Source organism: Hydra vulgaris, chromosome 14 (genome assembly GCF_038396675.1).
Source record: "Hydra vulgaris chromosome 14, alternate assembly HydraT2T_AEP".
Lineage (NCBI taxonomy): Eukaryota > Metazoa > Cnidaria > Hydrozoa > Anthoathecata > Hydridae > Hydra > Hydra vulgaris.
This window is the reverse complement of record NC_088933.1, coordinates 21,921,029-21,933,698: the sequence shown is the minus strand read 5'-3', so window position 1 is coordinate 21,933,698 and position 12,670 is coordinate 21,921,029. Positions and strand designations below refer to the sequence as shown.

The 12,670-nt window shown below is 29.4% G+C and overlaps 1 protein-coding gene across 1 annotated transcript in view; it reads right to left on the bottom strand.

Annotated features, from left to right (window-relative positions):
* LOC100206504 (MICOS complex subunit MIC19) overlaps positions 1-12,518 on the bottom strand; it is a 33,634-nt gene extending 21,116 nt beyond the window's left edge. The window contains exons 1-6 of the mRNA XM_065818210.1: positions 12,362-12,518; positions 6,804-6,861; positions 2,631-2,707; positions 1,272-1,419; positions 678-772; positions 494-564 (exon numbers count right to left, since the gene is read on the bottom strand). Of these exons, the coding sequence (XP_065674282.1) occupies positions 494-564; positions 678-772; positions 1,272-1,419; positions 2,631-2,707; positions 6,804-6,861; positions 12,362-12,427 (515 nt within the window). The 5' untranslated portion in view covers positions 12,428-12,518. The remainder of the gene's footprint in view (positions 1-493; positions 565-677; positions 773-1,271; positions 1,420-2,630; positions 2,708-6,803; positions 6,862-12,361) is intronic.
* Positions 12,519-12,670: the final 152 nt, after the last annotated feature.

The following is a 12,670-nucleotide window of genomic DNA, read 5'->3' as shown; positions in this document are numbered from 1 at the left end:
AAACCTCAACGAACAAGGCCGCTGCGCGGAGAAACAAGTTGAGCGCAGTACTACCAGGGACGTGGTGGGGATCAAACTCGGAACCTCTCACTTATGAAGCGAGCGCTTTACCACTACACCACTACCGCAAATTTAAGTTTTGAAAACTATTATTATGACCTTGTCATTTTTTTCTAAAATTTTAATATCTTAAACAATATTGTTATGATATTCATTGAATTCTCTGGAAATTTCCATATTATGATTGTCATGCAGTCATTAATATTTTATTTTTTCATTTTGATAATGATATCTAGCATTTAAAAACAAAACCCAAAAAACCTGTAAAAAACCTAAAAACCCACTTTCTGAAATAATAAAAAGTGGGTTTTTTCCAGCTCAGAAATTAAAACACTGCAATTGATAGTTTAATTCAATCAATTGTTTAAAAGAAACACAGATAAATACATAATACATTTAATGCATAATAATTTGTTGAAAGATAAAAACTTACTTGATTTTATCTTCAATTTCCTTAACGCCTCTATCAAACTCATCAGAAAGATTGACTAATTTTTTATGAAGCTAAATTAATAAGCCCAATAAATATAATGTTTGTTATTATTACTAATGTTATTAAATATATAATTCTTCATAAAATTGTGCATAATGATAATTGAATAAAAAAGAAAATCAACCTCATTCTTTACGTTATCTAATTCAGCTTCTTTTTCAACTAATTTGGCTTCTTTTTCTTCTGCTAGTTTTTTAAAATTTTCAACTTCTTGATTATCTAACAATTAGTCAATATGTATTAACAGTTATATATCAACATCAACCCTCAGACTTAGTAAAAATGAGGTCGGCAATAATTTGTTGACCTCAATCTTCTAAAGCTCAGCATCAGGTCAGCAAAAAAAGTTTGATACAAAGGTCATACCATAAGACATAGAAATGAGGTGGCAATTTTTTGCCGACTTCAAATATTTTAAAGTTGGCAGCTAGGTCGGCTTCGCCAATTGCCGACCCTAATTCCGAGGGCTGCATTATTAAATAATTAAAAAACTGAATAACAACAACTATATAAAAAAATAGAAATAAAAACGAAAGATTGACAAGTTCAAACTAAAAAAAGCAACTTTATAGCATTTAATGTAATTATCGTAGAAAATGTAACTGTCATGTAAAATGTAATTAAATAAAACGCAGATTTATAAAGTTTCAATTATTTAGACAGCAGTGCAATGTTGCAGTCATATAATAATTAAAAGCAGCTAGACTTATTTATATACCTTGTATAGAAAGCTTTTCTTTCCAGTAGTTTTCTATTTCTTGAAGTTTGTGTATATGTTCCTCTTTTAGGCTTTCCTCTCTCTCTTCTAACTTTTTTTTTAATAAATCAATATCGTGAACAGATTTTTTATATTCACTTTCTTGTCCCTAGTAACCAATAAATATTACAATTACTATTGAATGCTTTGTACAAATATTCTTTAAATTTTATTCAAATTAAAAGAAATAAAAATCAATACAAAACACAATACAAAATGCAACATTTTTTTTTTCAACATTTTTCTGAATTTTTTTGCATATTTGCTCTACTCTAAATTTTTTAAGTTTCAACTTTGTCTTATTTATTTATATATATATTTATATAAATATTTATATAAATATATATATATATATATATATATATATATATATATATATATATATATATATATATATATATATATATATATATATATATATATATATATATATATATAAATTGCAACTACTTTTCACACCTTTGAAACTTTTTTATATAAATTTTTTTAAGTTTCAACTTTGTCTTATATATTTATATATATATATTCAAGTCCAATACAAGAATGGAAATAATAAATATTTATTATTTCCATTCTTGGAAATAATAAATAATATTTATTATTTCCTATAATAATTGCTATTATTAATTGCAACTACTTTTCACACCTTTGAAACTTTTTTATAAAAAATTTTTTGCAATTCTTTAGTTTGTCTAGATAGAAGAAAAGCATTGCTTTTCTTCAACCTTGCAACCATCCTGCTTGAGTAGTTCAGAGTTCAGCAGGTTCTACATATCAAATAAAGGATCCCATGGTTTTCCCTGATCAAATGAAAATATATTTTATATGACATTCACAATATGGTAGCTTTCACAGTCTTATGTAATACCTGCTTATTGCCGATATAATATACATAGCAAACCCATATACATATCAAAATATATCTAGAGAATTTTAACATCGCCTAGTAGCCATTATGAGAAAAACAGAACTTACCCAGTTGGCACAAACATTTATATAACTTGAATTAGGTATGAATTTAGAGTAAAATGCGTTAAAAACAAATTGCTTCGGTCTTGAGAGCAAACTTTAAATGCATAATTAATAACAGGTATGCAAAACATTTTTTATACATTTTATAAAAGATTATTAAGACGTGGAAATGGTAAACCTTGAATTTAATGTATTTTTTTAATAAGCAGAGAAAGTTTATTAATGAACAATGAAAAGTTTATAGTTGGAAAAAATTTTGTAAAAATTTGTAACACTGTGGTATCATTCACAAATCAGTACTAAAAATATTCTCTAAAGAATAAATATAAAAATAAAAACATTAGATACTTTGCGGTATGCTTGTTCTAACATTTCTTTTAGTTCATCTTCATTGTAAAATTCTTCAACTGAATGTTGTTGGCTGCCTAAAATAAATGTCAAACTTCAACAAAATATCTATAAAAAAAAAAGGTAATAAAAAAAATAATAATGTCAATTTTATTGCTATTTAGTGCATATGCATAATCCATATGCAATGCCAAAGACATTGCATATGGATTGATCTCTAAGTATTATGTATAAAAAAATAAAACTTAAATAAAAATAAAAGATAAAAAAACTATTTTTATGTTTTTTATTTTATTTTGTATCTCTAAACAAATATTTTTATTATGGTTGCATGACTTCAATGATCTCGAAGCACCAAAAAATTCAACCTAAATCAAGATTAGCAAAAAAGGTTTTGAACAACATAACATAAAATTATAAACACCTCATTTTAAGAAAGTTTTAAATACTAAAGCAGCATTAAACAAAACTTGAAATCTGTTAAAGATTATATTGCCCTTACAAGAAAAGAAGAAGAGGGTGAGACATAAATTTTAGAGCTATGGATGCTTCTAGTTTTAATGTTTTGCTCTAATAATGCTTGATCTCAATTTAGATCCCAGATAGTTTTTTTTTTAACATCTTCGCTTCCAACAAGGCTGCAAGCAACCACTAATTAAAATTGGAAGCTACTGGAGGCAAAAAAAGATGAAAATTGTAGAGCAAGATAACGATTGACAGACAACTTACAGGATTGCAAATCATATGAATCAGGAAAGCAAGACAAAGGAAGCAAATTCCAAAGAACTGATGTTTGAGAAAAAAAACCAGATGAATAAGAGTTTTTGGAGCACTTAGGAACAGTCACAGAAAAATGATGAGACTTAATTGAATGACGAGTAACAAAAGAATGAATTTTAGTAGATGGAACAAGAGACGCTAGCTCTTTAGAGCAGTGCCCATTAAAAAATTGTAGAAAAGAGAAAGAGAAGCAACATTACAACGATGTGATAATGGTTGGAGGTTGGCTGCTAGAGCAGGTCCAACTATGATTAAAATGCATTTTTGCACCTTGTCTATAAGAGAAAGGGCATCATTAGAAGATCCGCCCCAGATATGGCAACAGTATTCCATACAAGGCCAGATTAGAAATTTATAGAGATAGAATCTGAAGTAAGAAAGTGACGAGCTCGATAAAGAGATGCAACCTTATCAGATGCTAATTTTGCAACTCATTTGATATATGGTTTCCAAGAAAGATCGGGAGTAAGAGTTAATCCTAAAAGATGAAGAGTAGATGACTCATCAAGTACATCACCGTTCATAAATATAGGAAGATCTAACTTATTGCGATAACAATTGGCTGAAAAATATTGAGATTTACCTCTATCTAACACATGATAAAACCTATTGGTTATTACTGTTAGCAAATCAGTTGTAGAACAAGGAGATCGAAATCCATATTGATGATCAGAAAGTTAGTTATTAAATTCAAGATGAGAGATTAAGTGTTTGTTAATTAAAGATTCAAAAACCTTGTTTATGATAGGAGGAAGACTAATGGGATGGTAATTAGACAAACCAGATTGCTCTCCAGAATTTTTGAAGATAGGGATAACAGATGCCGCTTTCCAGCTGGCTGGAAAACAAGACTCTGATAAGCACTTGTTAAATAGTTTTAAAAGTTTAGATGACAGCTCTGTAGATTACTTCTGCAAGACATTAACAGGTATGTTGTCCGGGCCACAAGCTGTAGTAGAGTCTAGGCAGGAAATCACTTTAGATACAGATGCTGGAGTGATATGAATGTCATACAATGGATCAACCTGTTTGTTGGCAATATCAGGTAGAACACAACTAGTGGAATCAAGAGATGATACTGATAAAAAGTTTTTAGCAAACAATTCAGCTTTGTCTTTAAGTGAGGTGAAAAAAGCTGAACCATACAAGAGAGGTGGAATTATAGATTTGCCTTTATTATTGATATTATTAAAGATTCTCCAGAAGTCACGAGAGCCTAATTTTTGAGATGAGATACGAGATTTCATGACCTGAGAATAGCGGGTTTTGGCGTTAGACAAAACCCTTTTACAGTTGTTTCTAGCAGTAATAAACAGACTTCTGTTTTCTGGAGAATAGTTTTGCTGATAGATATAGAAGTAATGGTTTCAATTGGAAATCGCAGCAGCACAGTGTGAGGAAAACCATGGAGGAGAGTGAGGCTTGACCTGGAATCGTTGAGAGGGAATAAAAGATTCCATGCCAGCCTGAATCCAGCAAGTTATGTAAGAAGCACATTTGTCGACAGGAAGATCACAAAGAAAATCATGGAAAGAGTCCCAGTCAGCTTTAAGGTAGTTGTAAGAGGTACGATAATAGGGGGATTCAGGTGATGTAGAAGAATGAGATATTAGTTTTAGAGAGATCAAACTGTGATCAGAAGCACAGGGTGTATGTGGAGAAACTGAGCACTGACTAGAATCAGAAACAAGACATAAGTTGAGTAGAGAAGGTAAATGATTCGGTTTATCTGGAAAGGGATTTGGAAAGTTGACTATTTGAGTTAGGGATTGAGAAAGGCAAAAGTTGTGGGCTTTAATGCCTGCAGAATCACTGACTCTAGAGCCAAGCCATTCAGAGTAGTGAGCATTAAAGTCATCGACAACAACTAAATTAGCTGATGGATAAAGAGAGAGGGCTTGGTCAATATGATCAGTAATAACATAAAAGAGTGCAGTCTTTAGATGAAGGAGAGCGATATAGAACAAAGAGAAATGGGATACATTGAAGTGGTGCTAATCAAAAGCATATGAAAGAATAGTCTGTGGATTCAAACCTAGTTTCACAACAAATGGGTGAATTTTTACGAATGTAAATGCCAAGGCCAAGCATGTGACTATTGGAGTCTTTACGAATTAAAGGATGATAACCATCAACACTAAGATCGCAAGATGAGACAGCTGAACTCAAATTAGTCTCACAAAGAGCAAGTAGGTCTGGTGAACATTGCAAGAGATAAGACTCAACAGGAGAAAAGTTACTTCGAAGACCACGAACATTAGTGAATGATAGGTTTAGAGAACTTGGTGATGATGATGATTTTTGTGTTTTATAGTTTTTGGTACTTTATTCATTTTTAAATTTGTTGAAGAACTTGACTCAAAGCATAGATAGTACTAAGAACACTGTTTAATAGCCCAAGCAATTGCCTCATTACTATTAATAAACTCTAAGCCATAACAAAGGGCTCCAAATGTGGCCTCCACAATGCACACCAAAAGTACAAACAGGGACACCATCCATGCGCAACATGACACGTATGTTAATACTTTGATATTTTTCAGCTGTTGATGGAATCAGCCTCTCTGAGAGCTACTACAGAGTTCGGGAAACCTGACTACCAGCCGGCCTCAGAACCATAAAACTGAGTTTTTGAGCTGTACCCTCATTAGGAGATAATAGAATGAGTTTATTAGTCATAAAAACAGAGACACAAGCAAAACCCACGCATTGAGTCAAGAAGATCCAGCATTCAACATCCTAACTGGAAACAATGTATTAAAAATACATATGTGCCAGCCTAATAAATGAAGAAAGGCTGGTCAACAGATAGAATCTGTTTACCCCTTAAAGAACCTGTTTCCCCCTTAATTTATTGTTTAGTTATTGGTTATGAAAGTATTGGTTATTGGTTATGAAAAATATATTAACAAGTTATGGCTATTTATTAATTTTTTTTTTTGTTGTTGTTGTTGTTGTTCACCTCCTCAAGGCCGATAAAGCCACTACAGATGAGGAGGCTACTTAGTAGTGGTTATGACCCTCTCTCAACTCTATAACTCCAAAACACGAACCTTGACGAACAAGGCCGCTGCGCGGAGAAACAAGTTGAGCGCGGTACTACCAGGGACGTGGTGGGGATCGAACTTGGAACCTCTTGCTTATGAAGCGAGCGGTTTACCACTACACCACTACCGCATCAAATATATATTAAAAGTATTTAAAAAAATTGTTATATATTAATATAATTATATATTAAAAGTATTTTAAAAAATTGTTATATATTAATATAATTATATATTAAAAGTATTTTAAAAAAATTGTTATACATTAATATAATTATATATTAAAAATATTAACCAGTTATTGGTTATGGAAAATATATTAACAAAAACTATTTCAACAGAAAGTCACCATTTGATGTTGATTCAGATTTTTTTCCTCTAAGATGAGCCAATACATTCTCTGTTATCTGACATGGAAAAAAAATCACAAATAATTAAAAACAATTAACAAATACAAACCAAACATTAAAAAGATAACAAATTATTTTTTATATAAATGTTGATATAAAATTAAAGAACTAATAAATCAAAAATAATCCTAAATTATCTCAAATAATATCATACCACAACATGATTTTATCATTTTATCATACCACAACATGATTTTAAAGGTGCAAAGGTTGTATAAATGTTTTGATGTTTATCTACAGTCCTGTTGTGTAGCGTCAAAAATCATACCATAAAACCATAACTGAGAACTTTGATAATACTATAGTGCGCTCTTAAACATAGTTTACATGGTTTTTAATAATCATTTATACTTTTTCCTTACATCATTGATTGGATCATTTTATTTATTTTTTAATATTAGATTTTTTGCTATGGCCGCCACGGTTACGACTGTAACAACAAAAAAAACATTAAAATGTTTGTCAAACCTCAAGTAAAACTATGAAACTCTGCATATAATAATATCAATATTGTTCAGAAGTGGTAAGAAGTAAACTTTACAACCATCACGCTGCGTAGTGTTAATTTTTAAAAAAAATTTATGACTTTAATGCTGTAACTTTTGTACACTAAATTATATGTTATTATTTCACATTTCTGGAAAGTTTAAAGTCATTTCCATTTTTGGTTCATTTTAAATAGCATAATTCATGATCGTCACTCTCGTGGTATTGTCCATATATAGAAATCCATATACTAGCAGATTAAAATCTATATGTTTTTTACAAGATCAATGAATATAGATTGATGCGAAATTTTTTTTCTGATATCATCAAGGCCACATGAAATTCTTGGGCATTAAAAACAGGTAAATAAAAACTTCCTAAATTTATTTAAGTTGATAAATACAGGTACTTAATAATAATTTTTTACACTTCTGATCATTTTATTCAATTTGTCACCCCTGAAAATAACAAGGTACAAATTTTAAGTAAAAAAATAAAATATTTTTAACGTAATGTAACTTAAAACCTCTAAATAAACATTACAACTCTGAGGGGACAAGTGGGGCCTGGCCAATATCTGCTAAAAGTAAAATGGTCATATTTTGGGATCTTCTTGGTGCCAGAGGCTAAATTATTTAAGGATTTCTTGTTTTACTAAGTACTCTAAATTGTATAAAAATCAGCAAAATCTGAGATACAGGGTGCCATTTATAAACATTTCTGGGTCATTTGATATGGAATAACCCTTATGTTAATTAGTAAATATTGTAATTTACTGTCATGTGCAGATATTACTGAATACTTAATACTAAGAAGACAATTATTTTATAAAACACTACTACAAAAATTACTAATTTTACACAAAACAAGAATTTTACTAAACAGTTATGTTTTTTTATAAAACAAATTAAAGAAAAAAAGACCAAATGAAAAATTAGTAATTTTAAATTTATCTATAAATCATGTTATTTTCCACACTATATATAAATACTCAGTAACTTCCAACTCTAATAATAACAATAGAGTTGCTTGCAGTCTTGTTGGAATCGAAGATTTTGATTATATATATATATATATATATATATATATATATATATATATATATATATATATATATATATATATATATATATATATATATATATATATATATATATAGAGAGAGAGAGAGAGAGAGAGAGAGAGAGAGAGAGAGAGTTTGTTGCATTTGGGAAGCACAGAAGGAAAAAAGTGATTCTTAAGCAACACATACGTCACTTTTATTTACTTTTGACTTTTGTCCAACATTTGCGTGTTGGATGAAAGTCAAAACCATTAATTTATTTACAAATTAATCATTTTTTTAAAAAACCACAAAAACGCTAAATTAATTGACCAGAATGTTTTTTCTAGTCAATTAAATTTAAAATAAAAATAGAAACAATGTTTATCTTTTTAGTTTTTTTAATAAAATATTTTTATTTACTTATTTTTTACTGTAAATCATGCGCGGAGTATTGCTACATCGACTATCTTATAGCCTGACTCACAAGGGAGTGCTGCTACATCGACTGAGGGTTTGGTTGGGGCAGGCAGTCTATCAATTAAGAAAAAAAAAATTCCGGTCTTGCATTTTACTTTTTACTTTTTGTCAACAAAATATGGAAAAAACTTTCTGACAACATATAAGAGTTCTATACATATATATATATATATATATATATATATATATATATATATATATATATATATATATATATATATATATATATATATATATATATATATTATAAGACTGCAAGCAACCACTATTAGAGTTGAAAGTTACTGAAAAAGAAAGATGAAGTTTATAGAAAAAGATAACAATTGACAGACAACTTAAAAGATTGCAAGTTATATAAACCAGATAAAGAAACCGAATTCCAAAGAATGTTCCACTGATGTTCAAGGAAAAAAACTAGATATATAAGAGTTTTTGGAGCACTTAGGAACAGTCACAGTAAAAGGATGAGACTTAACTGAATGACAAGTAATACGAGAATGAATTTTTGTAGATGGCACAAGAGACACTAGATCTTTAGAGCAGTGCCCATTATAGTATTTGCAGAAAAGAGAAAGAGAAGCAACATTAGGAAAATTTGATAATGATTGGCTGCAAGAGCAGGTCCAACTAGGTTTACTATGCGTTTTTGCAACTTGTCTAAAAGAGAAAGGGCATCATTGGAAGATCTGCCCCAGATATGGCAACGGTATTCCATACAAGGATGGATTTGAGATTTATAGAGATAAAGAATAGAATCCGAAGTAAGAAAGTGACAAGATCGATAAAGAGATGCAACCTTAGCAGATGTTAATTTTGCAATGGATTTGATATATGTTTCCACGAAAGATCGAAAGTAAGAGTTAATCGTAGAAGATGAAGGGTAGATGACTCATCAAGTACATTACCATTCATAAATAAAGGAAGATCCAAATTATTGCGATAACGATTGGCTGAAAAACATTTGGTTTTATCTGAATTAAAGTTCACCAACCACTGAGAGCCCCATGTTGTAGCAGAAGCGAGATCCTTTTCAAGCTCAAATGCCCCTTCCGAGCAATAAAAGAGTGTTGGCTTCTTATCAAGATAAGAATAAATGGTATCAGGATAACTATCATCAGGCAACAATGCCACCTTACATGTGAGAATATCTGGAAGATTGTTAATGTAAATTAAAAAGAGTATAGGGCCAAGGATAGAACCTTGAGGAACCCCTGAAGTTACAGAATAAGAAGTAGAGTGCTGTCCATCGAGGACAAATTTTATATAGTCATAGTAAACAGACATCTGTTTTCTGGAGAACTGTTTTGCTGATAACACGAGGCTACCAAAAATTTGCATAAAATTTGAACATTCAAAACTTGCAAACAAATTCAAATATTTCTGCAGCTCAAAGTTTAATATATACACTAGACATTCTTATTTCATAATCTAATACTGATTTTGCCAATTAAAATTATATAAATAAAATGGATGAAATTAAAGAAAAAGACAAACAAAAGCTTATTGGAAACTTCTATTTAGATAACATTGACAAAGAAAAAACATTTACAGTGCATCATTTTATGCAATTGAAAGTTGCAAGGCAAGCAATTTATAATATTATTACAAGAGTTGATGACAATATTGACCTTAAAAGAAAGTCGGCAGCAGAAAACCATACAAAATGGACATAAGAAAAATGACTTCACTCATTAACAAGGCTGAAAATAAAGTTAAAATCTCCCAGAGAAAACTTGTATTAAAATATGGAATTCATAGAAGTTATGTTTATAAAATTTTTAACATGCATGGACTTAAATATTTCAAAAGAAAGAAAGCACTAGAAAGCTCTGAAAATCAAATAACTAAAAAAAACAATGACTGTTAAAACTTTCAAAAACTTTTTTCCAATCGTCAAATGAGTTTGAAATCATGGATGACAAGTCCTGTTTTACATTGAGCAGCCAAAACACACCAGCAAATGATGGCTTTTATAGTCAAGATAAAGACAAATTTGAAAATAATATTAAATATAAGTTTAAATCAAAATTTCAAGCGAAAGTTTAGTATGGATTGCAATCAGTAGATTTGGTAAATCAATGCCTTTCTTTGCAATTAAGAATAAAGCCATTGATGCAAAAATATATTCCAAAGAATGCATTGAAAAGAAACTTGTTCCCTTCATTAATTTGCATCACAAAAATATAAAATATATATTTTGGCCTGATGGTGCAAGCTGTCATTATGCAAAGCTAACAATTGAAACTTATAAGAAGTTTAATATAACCTATATTTCTAAGGATGATAATCCACCAAATGTATCGCAATTAAGGCCCATTGAGACATTTTGGGCTCAATGATTTCAAAGCAAAAAATCTTAACCACCTGAAAAAGAGAATTCAATTTAAGTTAAGAGATTTCAGTCCAGAATATTTTGAAAACCTTCTTTGCTCGCTTAAGACTAAAATTCGCTACGCTGTTGATCATGGGAGACTTTCAATTATAAGATGATCTATTATTGCTATCCTTACTTATTGGATCAACTGTGAAACAATAATATAATTTGAATGACAATTATAAGCAATTCTTTTTTGTGCAAATTTTTAATAGCCTTGTGTTATATATGGAAGTGATGGTTTCAATTGAAAATTGCAGCAATTGAATCGTCAAAAGGGAATATAAGATTCCATGCCAGCCTGAATCCAGCAAGTTATACAAGAAGCACATATGTCAGCAGGAAGACAAAAGATTTCTACGCAAGGGCCATCATGCAAAAAATCACGGAAAGAGTTCTAGTCGGCTTTAAGGTAGTTGTAATAGGTACGATGATAGGGGGATTTTGATGATGAAGAAGAATGAGATAATAGTTTTAGAGAGATCAAATTATAGCTAGAAGCACCTAAGGGTGAATGTGGACAAATTGAGCAATGACTAGGATCAGAAATAAGACATAAGCCAAGTAAAGAAGGTAAATAATTTAGGTTGTCTGGAAAATGAGTTGGAAAGTTGACTATTTGAGTTAGCGATTGAGAAATGCAAAATGGCACATAAATGGCATATAAAAGGCATATATATATGTATGTGTATATATATATATATATATACACATATATATATACATATATATATACATATATATATATATATATACATATATATATATATATATATATATATATATATATATATATATATATATATATATATATATATATATATATATATATATATATATATATATATTCTGAAATTTTATAAATTTATAATGGATATAGTAGTAAATAATGCATTACTATTGTGTACTGTCTGAAAGTATTTCAATAATTTCTGGAATAATTTTTTTACTTAAATATAACAAACGCATATTTTATTAAACATATATAAGATTCATTCTATTTAATATACATATAAAACAAGAAGTTTAAAAACTATTAATGAATAATAACATTTATGTTTATATTCAATACCCAGAAAAAAACAGTTTATGGCTAATATAACATGAAACAATACCTGAATGGTCCCATCATCAGATCTTTGCAATGCTATGCGTCGAGTTGTAGATTCGCCATTGCCCATTTTTTATAAATATACCATTCAGTAAATTGTTATAAATCTGCCCATAAAGAGCAATAGAAGGATTTTTATATCATAAACTAATATTAGTAAAAAAAAATAACATTTAGAAGTTTATGAACTAAAAATTTTGAACTTTTTTATTCCATACATACATGAAGAAGAAAAACTATTTTAAAATAAAGAAACAATCTTATTATTACTTTAAAAATATTTACATATATTAATATACTCAGACAAAGCCAA